Here is a 24984-nt window from a genome sequence, read left to right as displayed (position 1 = left end):
GGAAATGTTTGCATGCTGCAATCCCATCCTCATGAGGAATGTTGGAGTAGAGAGACTCTAGATCCATGTTGGCTAGTATTGTGTCCTCCGGAAGTGGGCCCAGGGCTTACAATTTGCAGAGAATATCCATGGTGTCCCGGATATAGCTGGGTGTGCGTCTCACCAAGGGTTTCAGAATGTTTTCCACCCATCCTGAGATATTTTCCGTTAATGTCCCAATGCCAGAAATGATTGACCTCCCAGGATTACCTTTTTTATGTATTTTAGGTAACATGTAGAAGGTACCTGTTTGGGGATTGTCTGGTATTAGTTCCAGTAGTGAGGATGAAGTAGAATCAAACCCATTGATGTTATGTGTTAGTTCCTCTGTGTATTTTTTGGTGGGATCTTCCTGAAGTGGATTGTAGTATTTTGTATCCAAGAGTTGTCTGTGTGCTTCCTGGATGTAATCTGACATGTTCATAATGACTACAGCTCCTCCTTTATCTCTTGGTTTGATGATGATATTGTTGTTGGCTTTTAAAGATTGTATGGCTTTTCTTTCCTCCATACTGATATTGTGTGGCACTTTGTGGTGTCAGTCCAAAATGTCAGATTTAACTTTTTTACCGAAACAGTCTAATTTTGTATTGTACATCGTTGTAAAAATGAGAAATCGCTGGTCAATTTTTAACCCTTCTAACTTTCTAACAAAAAAAAAGTATGTTTCAAAAATTGTTCTGATGTAGAGCAGACATGTGGGAAATTTTATTTAAGTATTTTGTGTGACATAACGCTCTTGATTTTAAGGGCATAGAAATTAAAGCTTGAAAATTGAGATTCTTAGTAGACATCCAAACTCTGTCCCCCACTCTGAGTTTGCAAACTTGCAGACAGCACTCATCAGCCAGCCTTTTCTTGCTCTCTCCTGCTTACTTGAGATGAACATGGGCTTCTCCCCAAACCCTGTGGAGGTGGTGGATAGTAGCAGAGACCACCGGAAGTACATTATCCTCTCCATCAAAACATGGAGACCTAGGATAGAATCCTAGATTACAGAAGAAGCGAAAACATTCCCGACCCCTCGTGGTGTCTATTGTTTAGGGCAAACTCTGCCAAGGCTAGAATGATTCCCAATCATGCGGAGTATGGGAGCAAAACCATATTAGATAGGACTCAAGACACTGGTTGGTTTACTCAATTTGCCCATTAGTTTGAGGATGGTATGCAGATGAAAATGAGAGTTCCAACCCGAGGCGTTTACAGAAAGCCTTCCAGAATCTGGAGATAAACTGGGACCCACAATCGGAGACAATATTCATTGGAACCCCATGTAATCTTACCACCTTAACAAGGAACAAGTTCTGGGAACTGGGCAACTGAGCCAAAGGAACCAAGGCCTTGTTTAGAAAATCGGTCCACAATAACCCACATCGTAGTCATACCCTTGGAGTCAGGGAGATCCATAATGAAGTCCATGGATATGTGGGTCCAAGGACGTACAGGAATGGGCAAAGGGAGAAGTTTCCCTGCCGGGGCGATGCGAGGCACCTTGTTCCTGGCACAGATGTTGCTTGCCTTACCATAAGCTTCAACATCCTTACGCAAGAACGGCCACCAAAACTTTCTGCTCAACAGTTGACAAGCTGGGCTGAGTAGTCGGGAGTCGGTGTCCATTTTGGTGGAGTTAGAGTCGGTATAAAATGGACCGACTCCAACTCCTAAAATATATAATAAATTGCGTACAGTATTTCAGTGCAGTTTGTGGGGAATATTTCTTTCATAAGAATTTGGGAAAGTTATGAAATGCCCTATAAATGTCTGTCCTATTCCTGATCTAAGGGTCTAGACTTTTAGCTGAGATGAATCTGAGCTACAGTAAATTTATCACTTAAACATGAGCTATATATGAGAGAGTCGTGGAGTCGGAGTTGGAGTCAGTGTCATGGAAACTGAGGAGTCGGAGGTTTGCCTTATTGACTCCACAGCCCTGTTGACAAGTCCCGTTAATGCCCGGGTGGCCTGCTGGAAACTCTCTGAGTAAGCCCAGCCTTAACTGCATCGGAACAAATAATTTATCTTGAGGTGAGCTGGACCTGTGCCTTAACCACCTCCCAAGCTAAATTGACAGAAGAGACTACAATGCCCTTTGGAAGAATGAAATCCGGTTCTGTAATTTCAGACTCACAAGGACGAAGACTCTGAGAGAGAGCATCTGCCCAAACATTCTTGGTCTCAGGGAGGTAAGGGATCGAAAAATGTAATCTGGTAAAAAAAACTAGGCCCACCGGGCTTGTCTCGTTCAGAGTCTTGGCATTCTCTAAAAAACAAAAACATATTTTTATGGTCAGTAAGCACTGTGAATGTGTGCTTAGCTCCCTCAAGTAGATGCCTCCACTCTTCCAAAGCTAACTTTATGGGAAGAAGTTTGTGATTGCCGATGTCATAACTGAGCTCTGGAGGAGAGAATTTCCGAGAAAATAACACACAAGGCTTCAAATGCGTTAGATTAGTGGAACCCTGGGAGAGTTACGCTCGCACTCCTACCTCAAAGGCATCCACTTCCACCACAAAAGGCTTATTGACATCAGGCTGGATCAAACCTGTAGTGGAGAAAAAGGCCATCCTAAGTGCATTAAAGGCCTTAATGGCCTCCAGACCCCAATTAGACACATCTGCCCCCTTATGGGTAAGATCGGTGAGGGGTTTCACCACCTTGGAAAAACCCTTAATAAATCTCCAGTAATAATTGGCAAACCGCAACCCCTTGAGGTTAACCGATTTTGCCCACTCCAACAACGCCCTCACCTTCCCTGTGAGGGACAGAATTAGTTCCAGGAACCCTAGCTCCTGCACTTCGAAAACACATTTTTCTTTTTTGCCATAAAGAAAATGATCCTTTAATCTTTTCAGAATGGTACACACCTGGTCCCTATGCGCAGCCAGGTCTCTGGAGAAGATAGGATATCATCGATGTAAACAATGACACAAATACCCAAAAGATCTCGGAACATATTGTTTACAAACATCTGAAACACAGCTGGAGTATTACAGAGCCCAAAGTGCATGACACAATACTCATAATGACCCTCGGGGGTATTGAAGGCCGATTTCCACATATCCCCCTCTGTGACGCGAATCAGATTGTAAGCCCCCAGGAGCTTAAGCTTAGTAAACCAACTTGCCCTCACCAGTTGGTTAAAGAGGTCAGGGATGAGTGGGAGAGGTTACTGATTAAATACAGTTATGCGGTTGAACTCACGATAGTCAATACACAGTCTCAAACCGCCATCCTTTTTGGCCACAAAAGAGAACCCTGCTCCAACTGGGGATTTAGAAGAGTGGATAAACCCATTTTTCACATTTTCCTAAATATATTCCCTCATGGCTTTCCTCTCGGGTTCTGACAGGTTAAAAATTCTGCTCTTAGTTAACTTTAATTACCTATGTGGAGGTAATTTCTGGAAGGCCTCTTCGGAGAACACCTGTGGGAACTCTGCCACATACCACGGGACCTGGGAGGTGGAACCTACTACCTTAGGAGGCTTGGTAATACAAATGGACTGGCAGTTGGAGGACCACTTAACAATATCCCCCCTTTGTCAGTCAATAATAGGATTATGAGTGCCAAGCCAAGGGAGACACCACCGCAGTAGGAAGATCTTGTAAAATAAAAAAGCATGCCTCTTCCTTATGCAATCATACTGTGATGATAGATACGTTCGGCAGTGCGATACACAATACTCTGGGCAAAGGAAGAATTATCAAGAGAAGATAATGTTCTAGAAACATCCAAGGAGATAAGAGGAACCTCTAACTCCTTGGCCACAGCAGCATTTAAAAAACTTATCTCAGCCCCTCAATCAACAAAAGCATAACCCTCCACACTCTTACAGCTAATTGTGGTAACCATAGGTAAAAGTAATTTCTGTGCTAGGGGTACCTGAGCGACTAACTGGGGATCCCTGAACCCAGTAAGACGCAGTCGTTTCCCACCAGCTCCAGGCGTTAACATTCTTGAACCAGATGGCACGAGGAACCACACAAAAGACACTGTTGCCGACGCCATCTTTGCTGCCTTAGCTCGCGAGAGGTACCAACTCCACAAAGCTGCATTGGTTCTCCCTCAGCCTCAGGACCGGGAGAGGGTATGGATGAACTCCGCCCAAGGGACAATTTTTCCCGACATCCCTCCCATCTTCTCTAATCAAGCTGCACAGCTAAAGTCATGGCAGCATCCAATGACTTGGGAGGATAGTGGTGCACTAGCATATCTTTAATATGTTCATTAAGCCCAGACAGGAAAGTACTGCGAAGAGCGGTATCCTTCCACCCAGTCTCTATGGCCCACCTACGAAACTGGGAGCAGTAGCCCTCCGCAGTGAGGTCCTGCTGACACAATGCCTTAACCCCTTCCCGACATGTGCAGTACATGTACTGCTCTGCGGGAGTTGCGTTCCCGCAAAGAGAAGTACATGTACTGCCCAATGATCGGGGGTGGGTGAGCTCACGTTGAGCGCCGTCGCGATCACATGCTGGTTTCAGCTCTGTGTGAGAGCTGACACCCCCAGAATTGATCGCGGCGTGTAAACCCTCTAATGCCGCTGTCAGTAGTGACAGCGACATCACAGGGCATCGCAGAGGGAGTGGGCTCCCTCTGTGATCCCATCAGCACAACGCGATGTGATCTCGTTGTATTGATGGTCTCCATAGTTACCTCCGGTCCCAAGATGGCCGCGGGGTCCTTCAGGGTCCTGCAGGAAGGTGGCCACTCAGCGAGAGCAGGAGCTGAGACGCCTCCTTCCTGCCTGTCAGACACTGGTCTGATGCAGAGCATCAGATCAGCGATCTGAAAGTTTGAGAATGATGTCCCATCCTGGGACAAGGTAAAAAAGTAAAAATATTTTTTTTTTTTTTTTTTTTTTAAATCACAAAATAAAGAAAATACATTAATCCAATAAATATATTTATTTGTGTAAAAAAAATAATAAAAAAAGTACACATATTTGGTAATGCCGCGTCCGTAACGACCCGACCTATAAAACTGTCCCATTAGTTAACCCCTTCAGTGAGCACCGTAAAATAAATAAATAACAAACAAGGCAAAAAATTATGCTTTATCATACTGCCGAAAAAAAAGTGGAATAAAACGCGATCAAAAAGACGCCTGTGAATAAAAATGATATCGCTGAAAACGGCATCTTGTCCCGCAAAAAACAAGCCGCCACACAGCTCCGTTAGCAGAAAAATAAAACCGTTACAGCTCTCAGAAGAAAGCGATGCCAAAATAATTATTTTTTCTATAAAATAGTTTTAATTGTGTAAAAGCGGCAAAACATAAAAAAATACATAAATGTGGTATCTCTGTTATCATACTGACCCAAAGAATGAAGCTGCCTTATCAATTTTACCACACGCGGAACGGCATAATAAAAATCCCCAAATAACAATTCCTGAATTGATGGTTTTTGTTTATTCTGCCTCCCAAAAAACGGAATAAAAAGCGATCAAAAAAAGTCACGTGCCCGAAAATGGTGCCAATAAAAACGTCAACTCGTCCCACAAAAAACAAGTCCTCACATGACTCTGTCGGACAAAATATGGAAAAATTATAGCTCTCAAAATATGGCGATGCAAAAACTTGTTTTTACGCTAAAAACAATCTTTTAGTGTGAGACAGCTGTCAATCATAAAAACCCGATATAAATCTGGTTTCGCTGTAATCGCACCGACCCGAAGAATATAGTCGTCTAATCAATTACACTGCACGAGGAAAGTCGTAAAAAGTAAATAAAATCAATTATTTTCCTGCTGCTTATTTGATCATTCTGCCTCCCAAAGATGGCAGTAAGGCTCGGTTCACATTTATCCTGCGATCTGCCTGAGCGCTTACACCGGGGTTTCCGTGTAAATCTCGGAAATACGTTATTCAGACGGAACCCACGGCGGAAGATTCCCTGTAATGAGGCAGATGGAGGCACTGTGGACGCCATCTGGCCTGTGATCCCATGGTGTCCGTCTTTTTATTAGGCCTGCATAAAAGTGCCGTCGGCCACAGTTTTGTGCACTTCTTAAAAAAGAAGGACACTGCTGAACAGAGGCGAGATGGAGTCCAGAGTAACTCTGCTGCCTCATTATAGCGATTGGATCACTTGGGGATTTCATGTGAATCACGTCACTTGGAGATTTAGATGGAAACCCTGATATAAGTGCTCAGCGTACAGCGCAGGATAAGTGTGATCCAAAATGTTATGTAAAATGTTCCCAATAAAAGCTTCAACTCCATTCACAAAAAAAGCAAGTCCCCACTCAGGTCCGTCATCTATTAACAATAATATAGGGGCTTCCATATTACTGGTAGCACAAAGGCTCTGGAAAAACGAAATGGCTCCTTGCCCTCCAAAAGAAATCCCACGAATTCTGCGCTGCCAAATCGAAATGTACCCCTCCCTTCTGAGCTCCAGTGTGTGTCTAAACCGCAATTAGCTTCCACGTTTGGCATTTCTGTAGAGATAACAGCCTGCCTAATTTACGGGTGCATGTCTCCAGAAGCATGAGCTGGGCATAATGTACTGGTAACCCCATTGTACTGGTCACTACAACATACTGGTCACTACAACGGCAGTTTGCAATCTTCACTTAGCAACATCAACTGCTGCTTTTTTGTGGAAACACCCATGGAGTCAAAATCGGCTCTACACCTGTAGATAAATTCACAATGGGGTATAATTTCCAAAATGGGGTCACTTGAGGGGGGATTCTGCTCTTCTACCACACAGGGGCTCTGTATATGGAGTCCGCAAACAATTCTAGGAAAATCTGCGCTCCGTCCCTCTCAAGTCTCGCTGTGTGGCTAAGCAGTACTGTACAGCCACATATGAGGTATTTCTAAATTCAGCAGAAATTGTGTTACAAATTTTGGTGCCATTTTTACCCATTTCCCAGTGTGAAAATGTGATATCTGGGGCTGAAACAATTTCCGTGTTAAAAATGTTATTATTTTTTCTTCACTGCCCGATGGTACAAAATTACGTGACCCACCTGTGGTGTCAATATGATCACTGTACCCCTAGATTAATTCATTGAAAGGTGTAGTTTGTAAAATGGGGTTTCTTATGGGGGATTCTGCTGTTCTGGCACCTCAGGGGCTCTACCAATGTGACATGGCACCGTCAAACCAGTCCAGCAAAATCTGAACTCCAATATGGCTCTTCTTCCCTTCAGAGCTTTGCATTATACCTCAAATGTAGTTTTCGACCTCATATGGGGTATCTGCATTCTTAAAAGAAATTGCACAAAAAATTTTTGGGGTTCATTTTCTCCTGTTATCCTTGTGAAAATGCAAAATTTTATGCTAAAAACATTCTTGCGGGATATTTTTTTTGTTTATTTTCACTGTTCAATGTTGTAAACTTCTGTGAAGCACCTGGGGGTTCAAGGTGCTCACCACACATCTAGATAAGTTCCCTAAGGGGTCTAGTTTCCAAAATGGTGTCACGTGTGTGGGGGTTTCCACTGTTTAGGCACATCAGGGGCTCTCCAAACACAATATGGCATCCGCTAATTATTTAAGCAAATTTTACATTCAAAAAGTCAAATGGCGCTCCTTCCCTTCCGAACCCTGCCGTGCGCCCAAACAGTGGTTTTCTCTCACATATGGGGTATCGGCTTTCTCAGGAGAAATTTAACAAATTTTGGTGTCCATTTTTTCCTGTTACCCTTGCGAAAATAAAAAAAAATTGGGGTCTAAGGCTGTGTGCCCACGATGCGTTTTTTAAGCGTTCCGCAGCTGCAGAAACGCTTAAAAAACGCATGGTAGAAGGCCTGCCATGTTCCCCAATGATAATCCGCATGTGCTGTGCACATGCTGCGGAAATTTCCGCTGCGGATTATCATTGCGGAAAAAAACGCAGCACCACCAATTATTTTGCGGAAGCCCTGCGTTTTCGCCGCCATTGACTTGCATTGGAACGCATGGATTCCGCATCACTGTATATTTAGATGCGCATTCCATGCGTTCCAATGTGCGGATGGTACCCGGGTGTGGAGGACAGGAGACTCTCCTCCGGACCCGGGTACCATAGAACCTGTGAAAAAAAGAATAAAATAAAAAATAAATGTTATATTTACCTTCCCATGCCGGCAGATCGCGGTGGACTGAAGGACCTGCGCTGACGTCATAGTCATGTGACGGGTCACGCGATGCTGACGTCGGCAGGTCCTTCAGTCTACCGCTATCTGCCGGCAGCCAGGACGGAGCGAAGCAAGACTGCGGGGGCCATCAGAAGTTAAGTATATATTTATTTTTTTATTTTTAACCATTCTTTGGGGGTCACACTATATAAATCCATGCCGGTTGCATGGATTTATATAGTGTGACCAAGTTGTCAAGCACTTTCCAAGTGATGCTAAAATTGCTTAGAAAGCGCTTGTCAACCCGCACGGGGAAATGCATGTGAAGAACGCTTCACATCCGCATGTCCCTGGTAGGAAAAACGCATGTACAATCCGCATGCGTTTTTTCTGCCAGGGGAGATGCAGAAACGCTCAGGAAAAATCGGGAGCGTTTCTGCATCGTGGTTTCATATCCTAAAGTAACATTTTTATGAAAAAAGTTAAATGTTCATTTTTTTCTTCCACATTCCAAAAATTCCTGTGAAGCACCTGAATGGTTAATAAACTTCTTCAATGTGGTTTTGAGCACCTTGAGGGGTGCAGTTTTTAGAGTGGTGTCACTTTTGGGTATTTTCTATCATAAATGCCCCTCAAAGTGACTTCAAATGTGATGTGGTCCCTAAAGAAATGGTTTTGTAAATTTTGTTGGAAAAATGAGAAATCGCTGGTCAACTTTTAACCCTTTTAACTTCCTAACAAAAAAAAATTTTGTTCCAAAATTTTGCTGATGTAAAGTAGACATGTGGGAAATTTTTAAACTATTTTTTGTGACATGACTCTCAGATTTAGGGGCATAAAGATGAAAATTTTGAAAATTGCAAAATATTCTCAATTTTCGCCAAATTTCCAATTTTTTCACAAATAAACGTAAGTTATATCAAATAAATTTTACCACAATCATGAAGTACCTTATGTCATGAAAAACAATCTCCAAATCACCGGAATCCGTTGAAGCATTCCAGATTTATTACCTCATAAAGTGACAGTGGTCAGAATTCAAAAAGTTGGCCCGATCATGAAGGTGCAAACACGGTGAAGGAGTTAAAGGGAACCTGTCATGTCCTAGCTACTATGTAAACTGCCCCCATTGCTTTGTTAGTGATGTAATGTGCATCACTAACACACTTTTTTCATTATAATTGGTGCAACTATAATGAGTTTATTACATTTTATATACTTATAATCATACCTGCTCGTTCTTTCATAGGGGTGGGATCTTCACATTCAGTAATGGGCTGCGCCACATCAGTCAGGGCTGGTGCCACCCACGTATTTGAATTTTGCTCCCGGCGAGCGCTGAAGATATGGGACGCTTGCGCAGTATGACACAGCCGGCAATAAAGCTTTGCATCACTGGGAGCCGTGCATGCGCTCTGACACATGGCTCCCCGCGCGTGCGCAGTGAGGCTGTGTCATACTGCGCAAGCGTCCCATAACTTCAGCGCTCGCCGGGAGCAAAATTCAAATACGTGGGCGGCGCCAGCCCTGACTGATGTGGCGCCCGTCGATGACTGAATGTGAGGATCACACCCCTATGACTGAACGAGCAAGTATGATTATAAGTATATACAATGTTATAAACTCATTATAGTTGCCCCAATTTTAATGCAAAAAGCGTGTTAGTGATGCACATTGCATCACTAACAACGCAATCGGGGCCGTTTACATAGTACCTATGACATGACAGGTTCCCTTTAAGATGGGATTCAGGTAAAGCCACCCGATCCGGTTCATAATAACAAAACCCACCCGAGTACCTTCATTCTTCGAAGAAACTGGGCGAAGTTGGAAATATAATTTGCACCCCTCCTTAAAATTATTAAATTGTTTCCGATTTCCCCAAAAAAAATCAAGCAAGGACACTTTAGGTTTTTTGTTTGAGGACCCTGGATGCCGTGTCTCACTGATTTCTCCGGTTGCCAGGCAATGAAGTACGCTGCTGTGTCTGGCACTAGGCAGTGATTGGATCTTGTCTATTCTGCTGTGCAAGCTAGCAGGGAGTGGTTGTCTGGGGATGATTAAGAGGTATTCAACACCTGATCAATAGGCGGGCTATTTAACCCTGTTCCCTGCCCAGTCCTTTGCTGTTTATTGCAGTTCTTATGTGCTGTGGTGGTGAGTCATGCTAGCAGTAGTGTTGCTATCTTTTCAGGAGCTTTCTCATTTTGTCTTCTTGTTACACTTCCTGAGGTTCTAGCAAAGGTTCTCATCTGTTCCTTGACTAGGCACCGACGACCGTGGGCTTGAGAAGGGCTCTGCCAAAGTCCCCCCTCCATTTACTGAGAGCTGGGTGAAGAGTATTCCCGGCCCTCAAGGGCTCTCCTAGCTGGGCAGCTTGCCAGTATGTCAGTATGTCTTTGGAATGTGGGACCAAACCGGAGAACCCGGAGGAAACATCACGCAAACACAGCGAGAACATACATACTCCTTGCAGATGTTGCCATTGGTGGGATTTTAACCCAGGACCCCAGCGATGCAAGGCTGCAGTGCTAACCGCTGATCCACCGTGCTGCCCATATGAGTTTAGTGGTAAATTTAGGGTAAAAAATTTTTTGCAGTTATTTGTGAAAAAATCAGCATTTTGGCGAAAATTTAGCAATTTTAAAACTTTTAATTTTTATGCCCTTAAACCAGATAGTTATACCACACACTATAGTTAATAAATGCCATATACTACATGTCTACTTTACATCAGAATCAGTTTTAAAATATAACTTTTTTTGTTATGAAGTTAGAAGGGTTAAACATTTATCAGTAATTTTTCAAATTTACCGAAAAAATTTAGAAAACCAATTTTTTTAGGGACTCATTTGAAGTGACTTTGAGGGACCTATATGATAGAAAATAGCCAAAAGCAGCACCATTTTAAAAACTGCACCTCTCAGCTCAAAACCACATTCACACATTCAATAAGTTTATTAACCCTTCAGGTGCTTCACAGAAATTAAAGCAATATGGAAGGAAAAAAAATGAAAATTTTGCTTTTTCCCCACAAAAATGTTACTTTAACCCCAAATTTTGCATTTTCACAAGGGTAACAAGAGAAAATGGACCTCAAAATTTGTTGATCATTTTCTCCTGTGTGGTGGAAAAGTCGGAAGGGAAGGAGCACTATTTGACTTTTGGAACACAAAATTGGCCGGAATCGACAGCAGACGCCATGTTGTGTTTGGACAGCCCTTGATGTGCCTAAACAGTGGTAACCCCCATAAGTGGCCCCTTTCTGAAAACTAAACCCCACTAGTAACTTATCTAGAGGTGTAGTGAGCACCTTGAACGAACGTTAAGCCGTGAAAATGAAAAAGTAATTTTTCCCACAAAAATATTTTTTTTTTGCCCCAAATTTTTCATTTTCACAAGGGTAACAGGAGAAAATGGACCGTACAATTTGTTGTGCAATTTCTCCTGAGCACACCAATACCCATTTGTGATGGAACATTACTGTTTGACTGTACAGCAGGGCTCAGAAGGGAAGGTGCACCATTTGACTTTTGGAGTGCAAAATTGTCTGGAATAGACAGCAGGGCGCCATATCGTGTTTGCAGAGCCCCTGATGTGCCTTGTGAGGAGCTCGTCTTGTTCTAAAGACTATTGAACCAATAAACATAGAGCGGACTCCGCGGCTCTAAGAGATGCAGATTTTTTCCAGCACGGATCACCGATTATGTCAATATTATTGTTCTGTTCTATTAGAGATTTGCTTTCTGTATTTTTATTAGAGATTTGCTTGCTTGTCAGTTCAACCTCAGGAGTAAGTGTTTCCATTCAGTGACACTAAGCAGAGGAAGACATGCAGGCTAAATCTTTTGCATACATGAGGCCAGACCCAAGATTGGTAATCAAGGAGCGCAATCATTCCATTGTTCTCCCAGCCACAAGTCCCATTGTGTGGATGGGGATTGTAGACCAAGCGGAGCCTTCACTAAAGGGAGTCTCACTTGCAGTCCCAGGTGATGAGCTTCGGGAATATTCTTCCTTGAGCTAAAAGCAAGTGTTTAAGGGGTAGGGTGTGAACACTTCTGCTAATCCAGGGGGCTTATCCCAGGAGAGGCTGGACAATTAAGTTTTAGTGAGGTGTTGGTGGAGTGACGTCGAGGGGCGAAGATCTAGGTTGAGGTCCTGGAGCCCATGGATAGATGGCCTATGGAGTTTGGAGATCAGTTGCCGGCTGCAGTGGATAAACAGGCTATGGTTGAGGGATCTGTTGTCTGGATTTTTAGGAATTTTCTTAAGGACTGTTGCTGCTGGATACATGGGCTTCAGTCGTGTTATCTGTCGTCTGGAGGATTGTGGACTGTGACTTCAGACTATACTGGCGGGTGATACGAAATCTGTGGGCCAACCAATAGATGGGAGACAGTGCGTATCACCTGGTACGGGGGCAGTGGGACTACCAGCTCCGGGGAGGGGATTTTGCCGACTGGGGACAATGTATTTTGGTCATGAACCCGGAGTTGTTCTAAAACTACAGACATAAGGAATAAATAATACTTGCATCGATAACCTACCTAGTTGATAATTATAACCCACAACCTCACAACAGTGGGAAACCCCCACAAGTGACCAAACATCTTGGGTGCTTCGCAGAAGTTTATAACGTTGAGCCGTGAAAATAACATTTTTGGATTGCCATATCACATTAAGGCTGCGTGCCCACGATGCGTTTTTCATGCGTTTCCGCTGCGGAATTTCCGCAGCGGAAACGCATCAAAAACTCATGGTAATCCGTACCCCATGGTCCCCAATGGCATTCCGCAATGTCAATGTACATGCTGCGGATTTTTCCGCAGCGTTTCTGCAGCGCAAATAAATCCGCAGCATGTTCATTAATTTTGCGGAAGCGCCGCCATTGACTTGCATTGAGACGCATAGAATCCGTGTCTGTACATTCGTACAAGCGGATTATATGCGTCTCTATGTGCGGATGGTACCCAGTTCTGGAGGAGAGAAGACTCTCATCCAGACCTGGGTACCATTATACCTGTGAAAAAAAGAATAAAATAATAAATAAAGTTTATATTCACCTGTCCGGCGGCCCCTGCAGCACTTCTCCTTCCAGGACCTGAGATGACGTCGCGATCATGTGACCGCAGGCTGTCTCACGAGATGCCGGCAACCCGGAAGAAGCCAGGACGAGCGCGACAGCACACGCGGCGGGGTATCGGGGGTAAGTATAGCTTTATTTTTTTATTTTTACGGTCACACTATATAAATCCATGCCTTTTGCATGGATTTATATAGTGTGACCTAGTTGTCAAGCATTTTCCAAGTGATGCTATCGCCTGGAAAGTGCTTGTCAGTCCGCATGCAGAAACACATGCGTTAACGCATGTAATTCCGCATGTATTCTGCAGGAAAAACGCATGCACAATCTGCATGCTTTTTTTCTGCCAGGGAGATGCAGAAATGCTGCAGAAATTTTCTGCTTCATTTCTGCATCGTGGGCACATAGCCTTAAACAGCCACTGTTATGCCAAGACAGCAATAACCCCTACAAATGACCCTATTCTGGAAACTACACATCTTCAGGAATTCATCTAGGTGTGTAGTGAGCATTTTTTAACTTCAGGTGATTCACAGAACTGTATAACATTGGGTTGACTCTGGAAAAGTATAGTTTTTTTTCCCCCACTAAAATGTTGCTTTGGCCCCAAGTTTTTAATTTTTTAAAAGGGATAGGAGAAAATGATCAGTAGAATTTTGTTACGCAATCTCTCGTGAGTCCACCAGTACCCCATATGTGGCCAAAAACTACCCTTGAGGCTCAGTAAAAAAGCTCAGAAGGGAAAGAGTGCCATATTAGAGTTCAGATTTTGCCGGAATGGTGTCACGCTGGGTATGAGGGGAACCCAGTGTATTACGACAGGAAAAGGGAAGAGTGCCCTGCAAGTAGGGGAAGGGGATGTGGTGACTCCTAAAAACCTCAAACGACAAACCCTGACTCCTCTATGGACCTTATATAGGTTCTGCACTTATCGCTGAGCAGGAAACCTGACCCTAAAGCTAGGACCTAGGTAGGGAGGGGAAGGGGTAAGCACTAGTCAGCCCCACTGCAAACTAAAGTACATACAAGGGAATACACTTAGCTTCAAGATGAAACCGGAGGAAACATGGCCACAATCCACAAAGGAACTCCAAGAAAATTCTAGCCGACTACTAGAATTCCAGGCCTGAATAGATCAGAACACACTGAGTGTATTTAAGGATACAGCAAGGGCATGCTAATTAGCAGCAAAAGGTGAAGATCACTGCTGGGTCCTAAAGGTATAATCCCCAAGCAAGATGAAGATCACCGCTGGGTCCTAAAGGAAGAAGGCTCATGAAAGGATCAGGAAGATGTTTGCAAAGCTAAACGCAGCGACCTTCTACATCTGTATAACTGTGTGTCTAACCTGAAAAACCTGTGACAAATGGTTTGAGGGTGCCATGTCACATTGGCCGAGCCCCTGAGGTGCCAGAGCAGCAGAATCCTGCATAAGTGACCCTATTTTACAAACTACACCCACCCAATGAATTTATCTAGGGGTACAGTGAGCATGTTGACACCACATGTGCCTCACAGAATTTTATACCATTGGACCTGGAAGAAAGAATTAGTTACATTTTTACCACTAAAATGTTGTTTTAGCCCCTAATTTTTAACTTTTATAAGGCTTAATAGGAAAAAATGAACATCAGTTTGTTGTGCAATTTCAACTAAGTGCACCAATACCCTACATGTAATTGGAAACTACTTTTCAGGCACAGTGCAAAGCTCAGATGGGAAGGAGCGCCATATTGTAGTGCATATTTTAGTGTTTTGATTTGCGGGTGCCATGACCCAGTGGAAGAGACCCTATGGTGGCAGAACAGGAGAAATCCCCCATATGCTACCCCATTTTACAAACTACACCTATCAGTGAATTCATCTAAGGCTATGTGCCCACGATGCAGAATTGATGCAGATTTTTCCTAAGCGTTTCTGCCAGGGAGAAGGGTTTTTTAAGCGTTTTAGCATGCATTTCCGCATGCGTTTTTTCAAGCGCTTTTCCAAGCGATTTTGAGCATCACTTGGAAAAGTGCTTGAAAAGTTGGTCACACAATATAAATCCATCCAACTGGCATGGATTTATATTGTGTGACCAACTTATGCTGCTTTAAATGCCGCATGAATAGTAAAAGAAAGAATAAAAACATTATACTTACCTCTTCGGTGGCCCCCGGTCTCCTCTCCGGTGGCATCCTCTGTCATCGGCGTCTCGCGGTGTTCTGAAAGGACCTGCGGTGACGTCATTTAGTCAGCTAATAGGTCGCGCCAGCGGTCACGTGACCATCACATGACTAAATGATGTCACCACAGGTGCTTTGAGAACACCGCAGGACGCCGAGGACTGAGGACGCCACCGGAGAGGAAACCGGGGGCCACCGGAGAGGTAAGTATATTCTTTTTTTTCACTAATGGTACCCGGGTCGGATGAGAGTCTCCTCTTATACATGTGGAAGTTATGCGGTTCAATGCAAGTAAATGGTGGCGATTTTGCCACGATTATGCACAAGAAATGGTTGTGCTGCGGATTTTTCCACAGCATGTGCACAGCACATTTGGATTATCATTGGGAAATATGGCAGACAACTTAACAAGCGTTTTTAATGCGTTTTCGCTGTGGAAATGCAGCTGCGGAAACGCATTAAATCTGCATTGTGGGCACACAGCCTAAGGGTTCGCTCACATCTGTGTATAAATCTGACCAGTGCAATGCAAGAAAAAAAATTGCACTGCACTTGCACCAGTGTTATTCAATGAGCTATTGTCCGTCTGCGAGTTTTACCTCATGTGGCATTGGGCTGAGGCAAAAATTGCAGCATGCTGCGTATGACCGCGCATATCGGACGAGACTTACCACTGCAAGTCAGTGGGTGCGAGAAAAACAAAACAAATGGCACACGGACAAACATATGCCAGCCGTTTTTTTCTCTCACAAATCTCAAAGGAACCAGGAAATGTCATCAGCCAAGTGTAGTAAATTTACATCCAGAACCCTCAGAATTTACACAGTGGGGAAAATAAGTATTTGATACACTGCCGATTTTGCAAGTTCTCCCACTTACAAAGAATGGAGAGGTCTGTGATTTTTATTGTAGGTACACTTCAACTGTGAGAGATAGAATCTAAAAAGAAAAACGAAAAAACTAGAAAATCACATTGTATGATTTTTAAATAATTAAATTGCATTTTATTGCATGAAATAACTATTTCATCACCTGCCAACCAGAAAGAATTCTGTCTCTCACAGACCTGTTAGTTTTTCTTGAAGAAGCCCTCCTACTCTGCACTCATTACCTGTATTAATTTCACCTGTTTGAATTCGTTACCTGTATAAAAGACACCTGTCCACACTCCAACTTCTCTACCATGGCCAAGACCAAATAGCTGTCTAAGGACATCAGGGACAAAATTATCGACTTGCACAAGGTTGGGATGAAGTACAGGATAATAGGCAAGCAGCTTGTTGAGAAAGCAACAACTGTTGGCACAATTATTAGAAAATGGAAGAAACAGAAGATGACTCAATCTTCCTTGGCTTGGGGCTCCATGCAAGAGCTCGCCTCGTGGGGTAAGGATGATTCTGAGAAAGATCAGGAATCAGCCCAGAACTACATAGGAGTACCTGGTCAATGACCTGAACAGATCTGGGACCACAGTCTCAAACATTACCGTTAGTAACACACTACGCTGTCATGGATTAAAATCCTGCAGGGCACGCAAGGCCCCCCGCTCACACCAACACATGTCCAGGCCCATTTGAAGTTTGCTAATTACCATCTGTATGATCCAGAGGAGGCATGGGAGAAGGTCATGTGGTCAGATAAGACCAAAATAGAACTTTTTGGTATCAACTCCACTCGTCGTGTTTGGAGGAAGAAGGATGAGTACAACCCCAAGAACACCGTCCCAACCGTGAAGCATGGTAGGGAAAACATCATACTTTAGGGGTGCTTTTCTACAAAGGAGACCGAACGATTGCACCATATTGAAGGGAGGAAGGATGGGGTCATGTATCACGAGATTTTTGGCCAACAACCTCCCTCAGTAAGAGCATTGAAGATGGGTCATGGATGGGTCTTCCAGCATAACAATGCACTGAAACACACAGCCAGGGCAACTAAGGAGTGGCTCCATAAGAAGCATTTTAAGGTCCTGGAGTGGCCTAGCCAGTCTCCAGACCTGAATCCAATAGAAAATCTTTGGAGGAAGCTGAAACTCAGTGTTGCCCAGCTACAACTCTGGAGAAAATCTGTTTGGAAGATTGGGCCAAAATCCCTGCTGCAGTGGGTGCAAACTTGGTCAAGAACTACAGGAAATGTCTGACCTCTGTAATTGCAAACAAAGATTTCTGTACCAAATATTAAAGAAGTTGTCCACATCTTTTTATTATCCCCCCAATGTATTCAGCCGGTGCCCAAAAGGGTTTTTGTAATTACCTTTAGTTGCCCTGTTTGCCTGTGAGCGGCACTATCCTTGACCACTCACAGGCATCACTTAACCCCCGCCGATGTCACGTCAAAGTGAGGCATGACATCAGTGATGCGGTCCCCCCGATTAGCCTGTCAGCTTTCCCTCAGCTGATTATTAAAATTTCGGGGGACCCCACGCCATTTTTTTCTTTAATTCATTTAATCAATTATTAGCTAAATACATGAACATTAAACTACACACGCACTGCACTAATTATGTATGTAACTGACATATTTCTATCTATACTATGTACTGTGTATATGTATTCATTCTATTCTGACGGGTCACAGTGTGAATGAATTTACTGTACTCGGCTAATGAAATGTCGGGTTTTCTAGGAGATGGCTGTTGTACGATTTTTTTCTCACACCCATTGACTTGCATTGGCGAGTCTCGCACGATATACTCAGCCACTCGCAGCATGCTGCGATTTTTCTCTCAGTCCGATCTGAGCTGAGAAAAATATTGCAAATGAGCAAGGAATCATTGAATAACATTAGTCAGAGTGCAATCCAATTTTCTGTCGACAGGTCCTCTTTAAATAAAAAAAACTGTGCAAATTGTATTGACCTCTACAACCATATCTTCAGGACATTTTTACCATACTGTGACCCCTGCAATAGCAAACCCAAAAAGCCGTTGTGGAATTGCATTTCTTTTCCATTTTTCTTCTCTCTTGGATTTTTCAGAACATTTTTTGTAAAAAAAAAATGGGGTCATTAAAATCTACAGCTCATATTGCAAAAATAAAAAAAGCCCTAATATGGCTATGTGGACCAAAAATGCAATAGATATGACTCCTCAAAGAGGGAGTGGGGGAAAAACAAAAAAGTACCCAGCATTGAAAGTGTTAATCTACAAGAACTCATTAGTCTGTGTGCCCACGATGAGTTTTTGTCGCGGCATATTTTCACTGTGTCAAAAACACATCATCTAACAGTTCCAACAAAGTGAATGGGATGTACAGAAATCTTATGCCCACTGTGCTTCTTTTTCACTCAGTGTAAAGTGACCGGTGGTGCGTGTTTCAAATACTCAACAAGTCAATTTCTCTTGGGAGTATGCAGAGTTTATTGTGCACATTTTTCCTATAGTCTCTCATTAAATGCAAAATATCTGCAAGTAAAAAACGTACATGCATTTTCAGTGTGTTTCTGCAGTGGAAACACATCAAAAACGCATGTAATCCGCACTTGAGTTTATTAATAAAGCTTTGTCAAAGCCTAGTACCAGGAAATATCAAAAGCAAAGCAGCTTTGTTTAAAACATGACATACCAAAAAGAGACATAAAACACAGAGTTAAAAACACAATGAAATAAAACACAAGTAACCTATTTTAAGGCCACCTGCACACTATGAGTATTTGGTGAGTTTTTACCTCTCTGTGTTTGTAAGTCAAAATCTGGAGTGAAAGAATCAGAGGAAAAGTATAATAGAAACACGTCACCACTTCTGCAATTTTTACCCACTCCTGGTTTTGGCTTACAATTACTGAGGTAAAGTACTGACCAAATACTGATAGTGTGAATATGACCTTAAAACACCACTATAGCATTTTGTTTTTATTTTACTGCTTGAATGGTGTTTCTAATTTAAGGTCCCTGACTCTACTCTTAGGCTACTTTCCCACGATGAACTTTTGGTGAGTTTTTCATTTTCTGCATCCATTAAGTAAAAAGGTTACTTGCATTTTTTCAAAAATTTGCAGCATAAAAATCTCATCTTGGGAATGTAACCTTATACTCATCATCAGCCATCTTCACCTTTTATCACCGCCGTTCCCATCAGTCTCTGGCAGTTTGTCACCTGTCGTATCGCTCCAGTGTTTCCTGGAGCGAGCGGGAGATCACAACTCAATACAAGCATTGAGAGCTTGTGGCGTAACTTATGACTTCCGACCAGTCATAAGTTGCTGTCACAAGATGGCACTGCGGGACCAGAGCCGTGCCAAAAAAGGTAACAACATCTGAGTATTTAAACTCGGGGGCACTAGACAATAGAAGCACCACTCCAGCGCTGAAGAAAAACGCTGGAGTGGTGTTTTAAATGTGGGAAGGAGTGCTTTTTCCCGTGATCACAAGGTTATTTTTGAATATCCATAGGGAAACATTAATAATTTTTGCAACTTTACTGCGAATCGCATTTCCACTCCCTAATGGGTAATAGCATAATAATTTTTCATGAGTTATTACTAGATTTTGATGTGTTTTTTTAATGTTTTGTTTTATAGGTTGTCTGCGTATTGTCCAGTAACAGAAAGGATCGATATGATGCAGTCAAGAAATATTTATGTGCCGAGTGCCCTGTTCCAAGTCAATGTGTCCTTGCAAAAACCCTGAGCAAACCTCAAACCATTTTTTCAGTTGCTTTAAAAATTGCTTTACAAATGAATTGTAAAATGGGTGGAGAACTCTGGAGTGTAGAAATCCCAGTAAGTATACCTATTAAATTTATAATAATAAATCCAAAATATGCCTGAATTTGAATATGTAAATGGAATGTCTCAGTTTTTATTAAAACTTATTAATTATATAAGCTTTTATTTTTAAACAAAATACAATTTTCTCTGTTAACGTTTAGTTTTTTAATAAATGTTCTCTTCAGCCACTGGGTCATCACAATATTTATTTGCTGGTGTGTAAGTGTCCGAGCACAACACTTACAGTATATACAGCAGCGACAGGTCATAGTAGACTAGGCTCGGACACCAGCCCTATCTCCTATGCTTGCCCTACTAGGAACTCTGCACGCTGCCTAGGCTCACCAATTCACTGGACTGTAGGAGCTATACGTCATCTTATTGTAAGACCTACACAGAACTACTACGAGTCATAGGAGGTCAAACAACATGTTTAGACAAAACATAATTTTATTGATTATTAGACAAAACATTAAAAAAGACATATAATAAAGCCCTGTCCCGTGGCATGGGCTCGAGAAAGGGGAAAAGTTCCCACACAGTAATACAGACGTATCAGTAAGGCTCACAGAAAGGCTCACAGGTAATATATTAATGTAGCATAATAATAGAAAAGAAAAAGAGGAAAAAAAGGGGACAAAAGTAGCCCATAGTAACCTCAAAAATCATGGTCTTCCTTGTTAAAAGTATATCGGTATAAATGCAAAGCTAAATTGTACAGGGTAATTTAACCTGCCCTGTGGTTCACAGAATCATACATGGCCACATGTAGGCACCATGCTGCCCATAACATTCTTCTCCTCCAGTTCAATAACTAAGTCTAAATGTGAGAGAGTCAAATTAACCCCTTAATAACATCTGACGTACTAATACGCGTCTGTGCCCTGGGACTTAAGAGCCAGACCCGTATTAGTACGTCATCGCGATCGCGCGCGCGCACAGGCTGTGCGGGCGCGATCGCCGCCGGGTGTCAGCTGATTGTCACAGCTGACACCCGGTACTATGTGCAGGGAGCGGTCCTGCACCGCTCCCAGCACATTAACCCCCGTGATGCTGCGGCATTGCGGGGGCAAGGGGAGGTGATCGGCGATACTCACCTCCTCTTCCAGCGCAGTCTGCAAAGGCTTCCCGGGTGTTGCCATGACGACCCGATGTCGTCATGACAACATCCGGGTCACGAGAGAGCAGGAAGATTGCTTGGACATGCGCAGTGCATCTCCAAGCAATCTCCACACTGTGCACTTCTGACAGCCTTCATGGCATAGGGATGGTGCTCCATTCCTGTGCCATGCAGGCGATCAGAAAAAAAAAAGTGAAAGTCCCAGAGTGGGACAAAGTAATAAAGTGTATAAACTGTGTGAAAGTGGGAAAAAAAAAATAAAAATGTGCAAAAATATTATAAAAAAATAAAAAAAATAATACACCAAAAATAAAAATATAATGTACCCATCAATAAATATTATTATAAAAAAAATAAAAAAAAAACAATAAAAGTACACATATTTGGTATCGCCGCGTCCGGAACAACCTGACCTATAAAACTGTCCCACTAGTTAACCCCTTCAGTGAACACGGTAAAAAAAAAAAAAAAACGAAGCAAAAAACAATGCTTTATCACCATACCGCCAAACAAAAAGTGGAATAACACGCGATCAAAAAGACGCATATAAATAAAAATGATACCGCTGAAAACGTCATCTCGTCCCGCAAAAAACAAGCCGCCATACAGCTCCATCAGCCGAAAAATAAAAAAGTTATAGCTCTCAGAATAAAGCGATACTAAAAAATATTTTTTTCTATAAAATAGCTTTTATTGTGTATAAGCGCCAAAACATAGAAAAATGATACAAATGTGGTACCGCTGTAAACGTACTGACCCGAAGAATAAAGCTACCTCATCAATTTTACCACACGCGGAACAGAATAAAAAAAAAAAACAATTCCTGAATTGTTGGTTTTTGTTTATTCTGCCTCCCAAAAATCGGAATAGAAAGCGATCAAAAAATGTCACGTGCCTGAAAATGGCACCAATAACAACGTCAAGTCATCCCGCAAAAAACGAGCCGTCACATGACTGTCTGCCAAAATCTGGAAAAATTATAGCTCTCAAAATATGGCGATGCAAAAACTAGATTTTACAAAAAATGCGTCTTTTAGTGTGTGACAGCTGTCAGTCATAAAAACCCCATATGATTCTGGCATTGCTGTAATCACACCGACCCGAAGAATAAAGTCGTCTAATCACTAATACCGCACAAGGAACGGCGTCAAAAATAAACTCTTGGGTTAGGATTGGGCTAGGGTTAGGGCTGGGTTTGGGGCTAGGGTTGTGCTGGGGCTAGGGTTGTGCTAGGGTTAGGGCTGGGGTTGGGATTTTTTTCAAAAGTAAGAAAAAAAGATGACGATATGGCGACTAGTGTTGAGAGCAAGTGCTCGCTACTTGAGTTTGCATCGGGTGCTCTGGTATGCATTGAGTATCGTGGGTATTTGAGTGACATGCTCGAGTCTCTGCCCCATATGCTTCGCGGCCAAAAAACTTTACGGGGATTGCCTGCCATGCACGAGCGATCCCCGCATGGTTTTTTTTGGGTGTCTAATAACCGTGAAACATGCGGAGCAGGGACTCGAGCATGTCACTCGAGCACACTCTGTACATGGTGCATACCTGAGTACCCGATGCAAACTCAAGTAGCGAGCACTTGCGCTCAAGAATAATGACAACTTATTCAATATGATGACCTAATGTAAACAAATAATGTGCCGTACCTTTGGGTTCAAAATGTTCACTATACACCTTAATAAAATCCTTGAGGGGTATAGTTTCCAAAATGGGGACACTTGTGGGGGAGCTCCACTGTTTAGGCACATCACGGGCTCTCCAAACGCGACATGGTGTCCGCTAACAAATTGAATGGAAAATCGGCTCAAATTGTTAGCGGACGCCATGTTGCGTTTGGAGAGCCCCTGTGTGCCCAAACATTGGAGCTCCCCCACAAGTGACCCCATTTTGGAAACTAGACCCCCCAAGGCACCTATCTAGATGCATAGTGAGCACTTGGAACCCCCAGGTGCTTCACAAATTGATTCGTAAAAATGAAAAAGTGAAAAAAAAAAACACTTTTTCATTTTTATGAATCAATTTGTGAAGCACCTGGGGTTCCAAGTGCTCACTATGAATCTAGATAGGTGCCTTGGGGGGTCTAGTTTCCAAAATGGGGTCACTTGTGGGGGAGCTCCAATGTTTGGGCACACAGGGACTCTCTAAATGCAACATGGTATCCGCTAACAAATTGAATGGAAAATCGGCTCAAATTGTTAGCGGACACACATTGCGTTTGGAGAGCCCCTCTGTGCCCAAACTTTGGAGCTCCCCCACAAGTGACCCCATTTTGGAAACTAGACCCCCCAAGGCACCTTTCTAGATGCATAGTGAGCACTTGGAACCCCCAGGTGCTTCACAAATTGATTCGTAAAAATGAAAAAGTGAAAAAAAAAACACTTTTTCATTTTTATGAATCAATTTGTGAAGCACCTGGGGTTCCAAGTGCTCACTATGAATCTAGATAGGTGCCTTGGGGGGGTCTAGTTTCCAAAATGGGGTCACTTGTGGGGGAGCTCCAATGTTTGGGCACACAGGGACTCTCCAAATGCAACATGATATCCGCTAACAAATTGTCGGCTCAAATTGTTAGCGGATATCATGTTGCATTTGGAGAGTCCCTGTGTGCCCAAACATTGGAGCTCCCCCACAAGTGACCCCATTTTGGAAACTAGACCCCCCAAGGCACCTATCTAGATGCATAGTGAGCACTTGGAACCCCAGGTGCTTCACAAATTGATTCATAAAAATGAAAAAGTGTTTTTTTTTCACTTTTTCATTATTACGAATCAATTTGTGAAGCACCTGGGGGTTCCAAGTGCTCACTATGCATCTAGAAAGGTGCCTTGGGGGGTCTAGTTTCCAAAATGGGGTCACTTGTGGGGGAGCTCCAAAGTTTGGGCACAGAGGGGCTCTCCAAACGCAATGTGGCGTCCGCTAACAATTTGAGACGATTTTCCATTCAATTTGTTAGCGGATACCATGTTGCATTTAGAGAGTCCCTGTGTGCCCAAACATTGGAGCTCCCCCACAAGTAACCCCATTTTGGAAACTAGACCCCCCAAGGCACCTATCTAGATGCATAGTGAGCACTTGGAACCCCTAGGTGCTGTGCTAGCCATGCTGGTTCAGTATGCCTTCAATTTTGAATAAATACCCAACAGAGTCACCAGCAAAGCACCCCCACACCATCACACCTCCTCCTCCATGCTTCATGGTGGGAACCAGGCCTGTAGAGTCCATCCGTTTATCTTTTCTGCGTCTCACAAAGACACGGTGGTTGGAACCAAAGATCTCAAATTTGGACTCATCAGACCAAAGCACAGATTTCCACTGGTCTAATGTCCATTCCTTGTGTTCTTTAGCCCAAACAAGTCTCTTCTGCTTGTTGCCTGTCCTTAGCAGTGGTTTCCTAGCTGCTATTTTACTATGAAGGCCTGCTGCACAAAGTCTCCTCTTAACAGTTGTTGTAGAGATGTGTCTGCTGCTAGAACTCTGTGTGGCATTGACCTGGTCTCTAATCTGAGCTGCTGTTACCTTATGATTTCTGAGGCTGGTGACTTGGATAAACTCATCCTCAGAAGCAGAGGTGACTCTTGGTCTTCCTTTCCTGGGGCGGTCCTCATGTGAGCCAGTTTCTTTGTAGCGCTTGATGGTTTTTGCAACTGCACTTGGGGACACTTTCAAAGTTTCCCAATTTTTCTGACTGACTGATCTTCATTTCTTAAAGTAATGATGGCCACTCGTTTTTCTTTACTTAGCTGCTTTTTACTTGCCATAATACAAATTCTAACAGTCTATTCAGTAGGACTATC

General features: G+C 43.0%; 1 protein-coding gene across 1 annotated transcript in view; it reads left to right on the top strand.

Annotated features, from left to right (window-relative positions):
• The window catches only part of PIWIL1 (piwi like RNA-mediated gene silencing 1), a 462439-nt gene that overhangs the window by 350633 nt on the left and 86822 nt on the right, over positions 1-24984 (top strand). Inside the window, exon 15 of the mRNA XM_073676134.1 lies at positions 19882-20082. Within this exon, the coding sequence (XP_073532235.1) occupies positions 19882-20082 (201 nt within the window). The remainder of the gene's footprint in view (positions 1-19881; positions 20083-24984) is intronic.

This window comes from Phyllobates terribilis, unplaced genomic scaffold (assembly GCF_046119375.1).
Source record: "Phyllobates terribilis strain yellow unplaced genomic scaffold, ASM4611937v1 Scaffold_1__5_contigs__length_1240528914, whole genome shotgun sequence".
Lineage (NCBI taxonomy): Eukaryota > Metazoa > Chordata > Amphibia > Anura > Dendrobatidae > Phyllobates > Phyllobates terribilis.
Note: the sequence above shows the minus strand (reverse complement) of the source record. Positions and strands in the feature narration are given on the sequence as shown.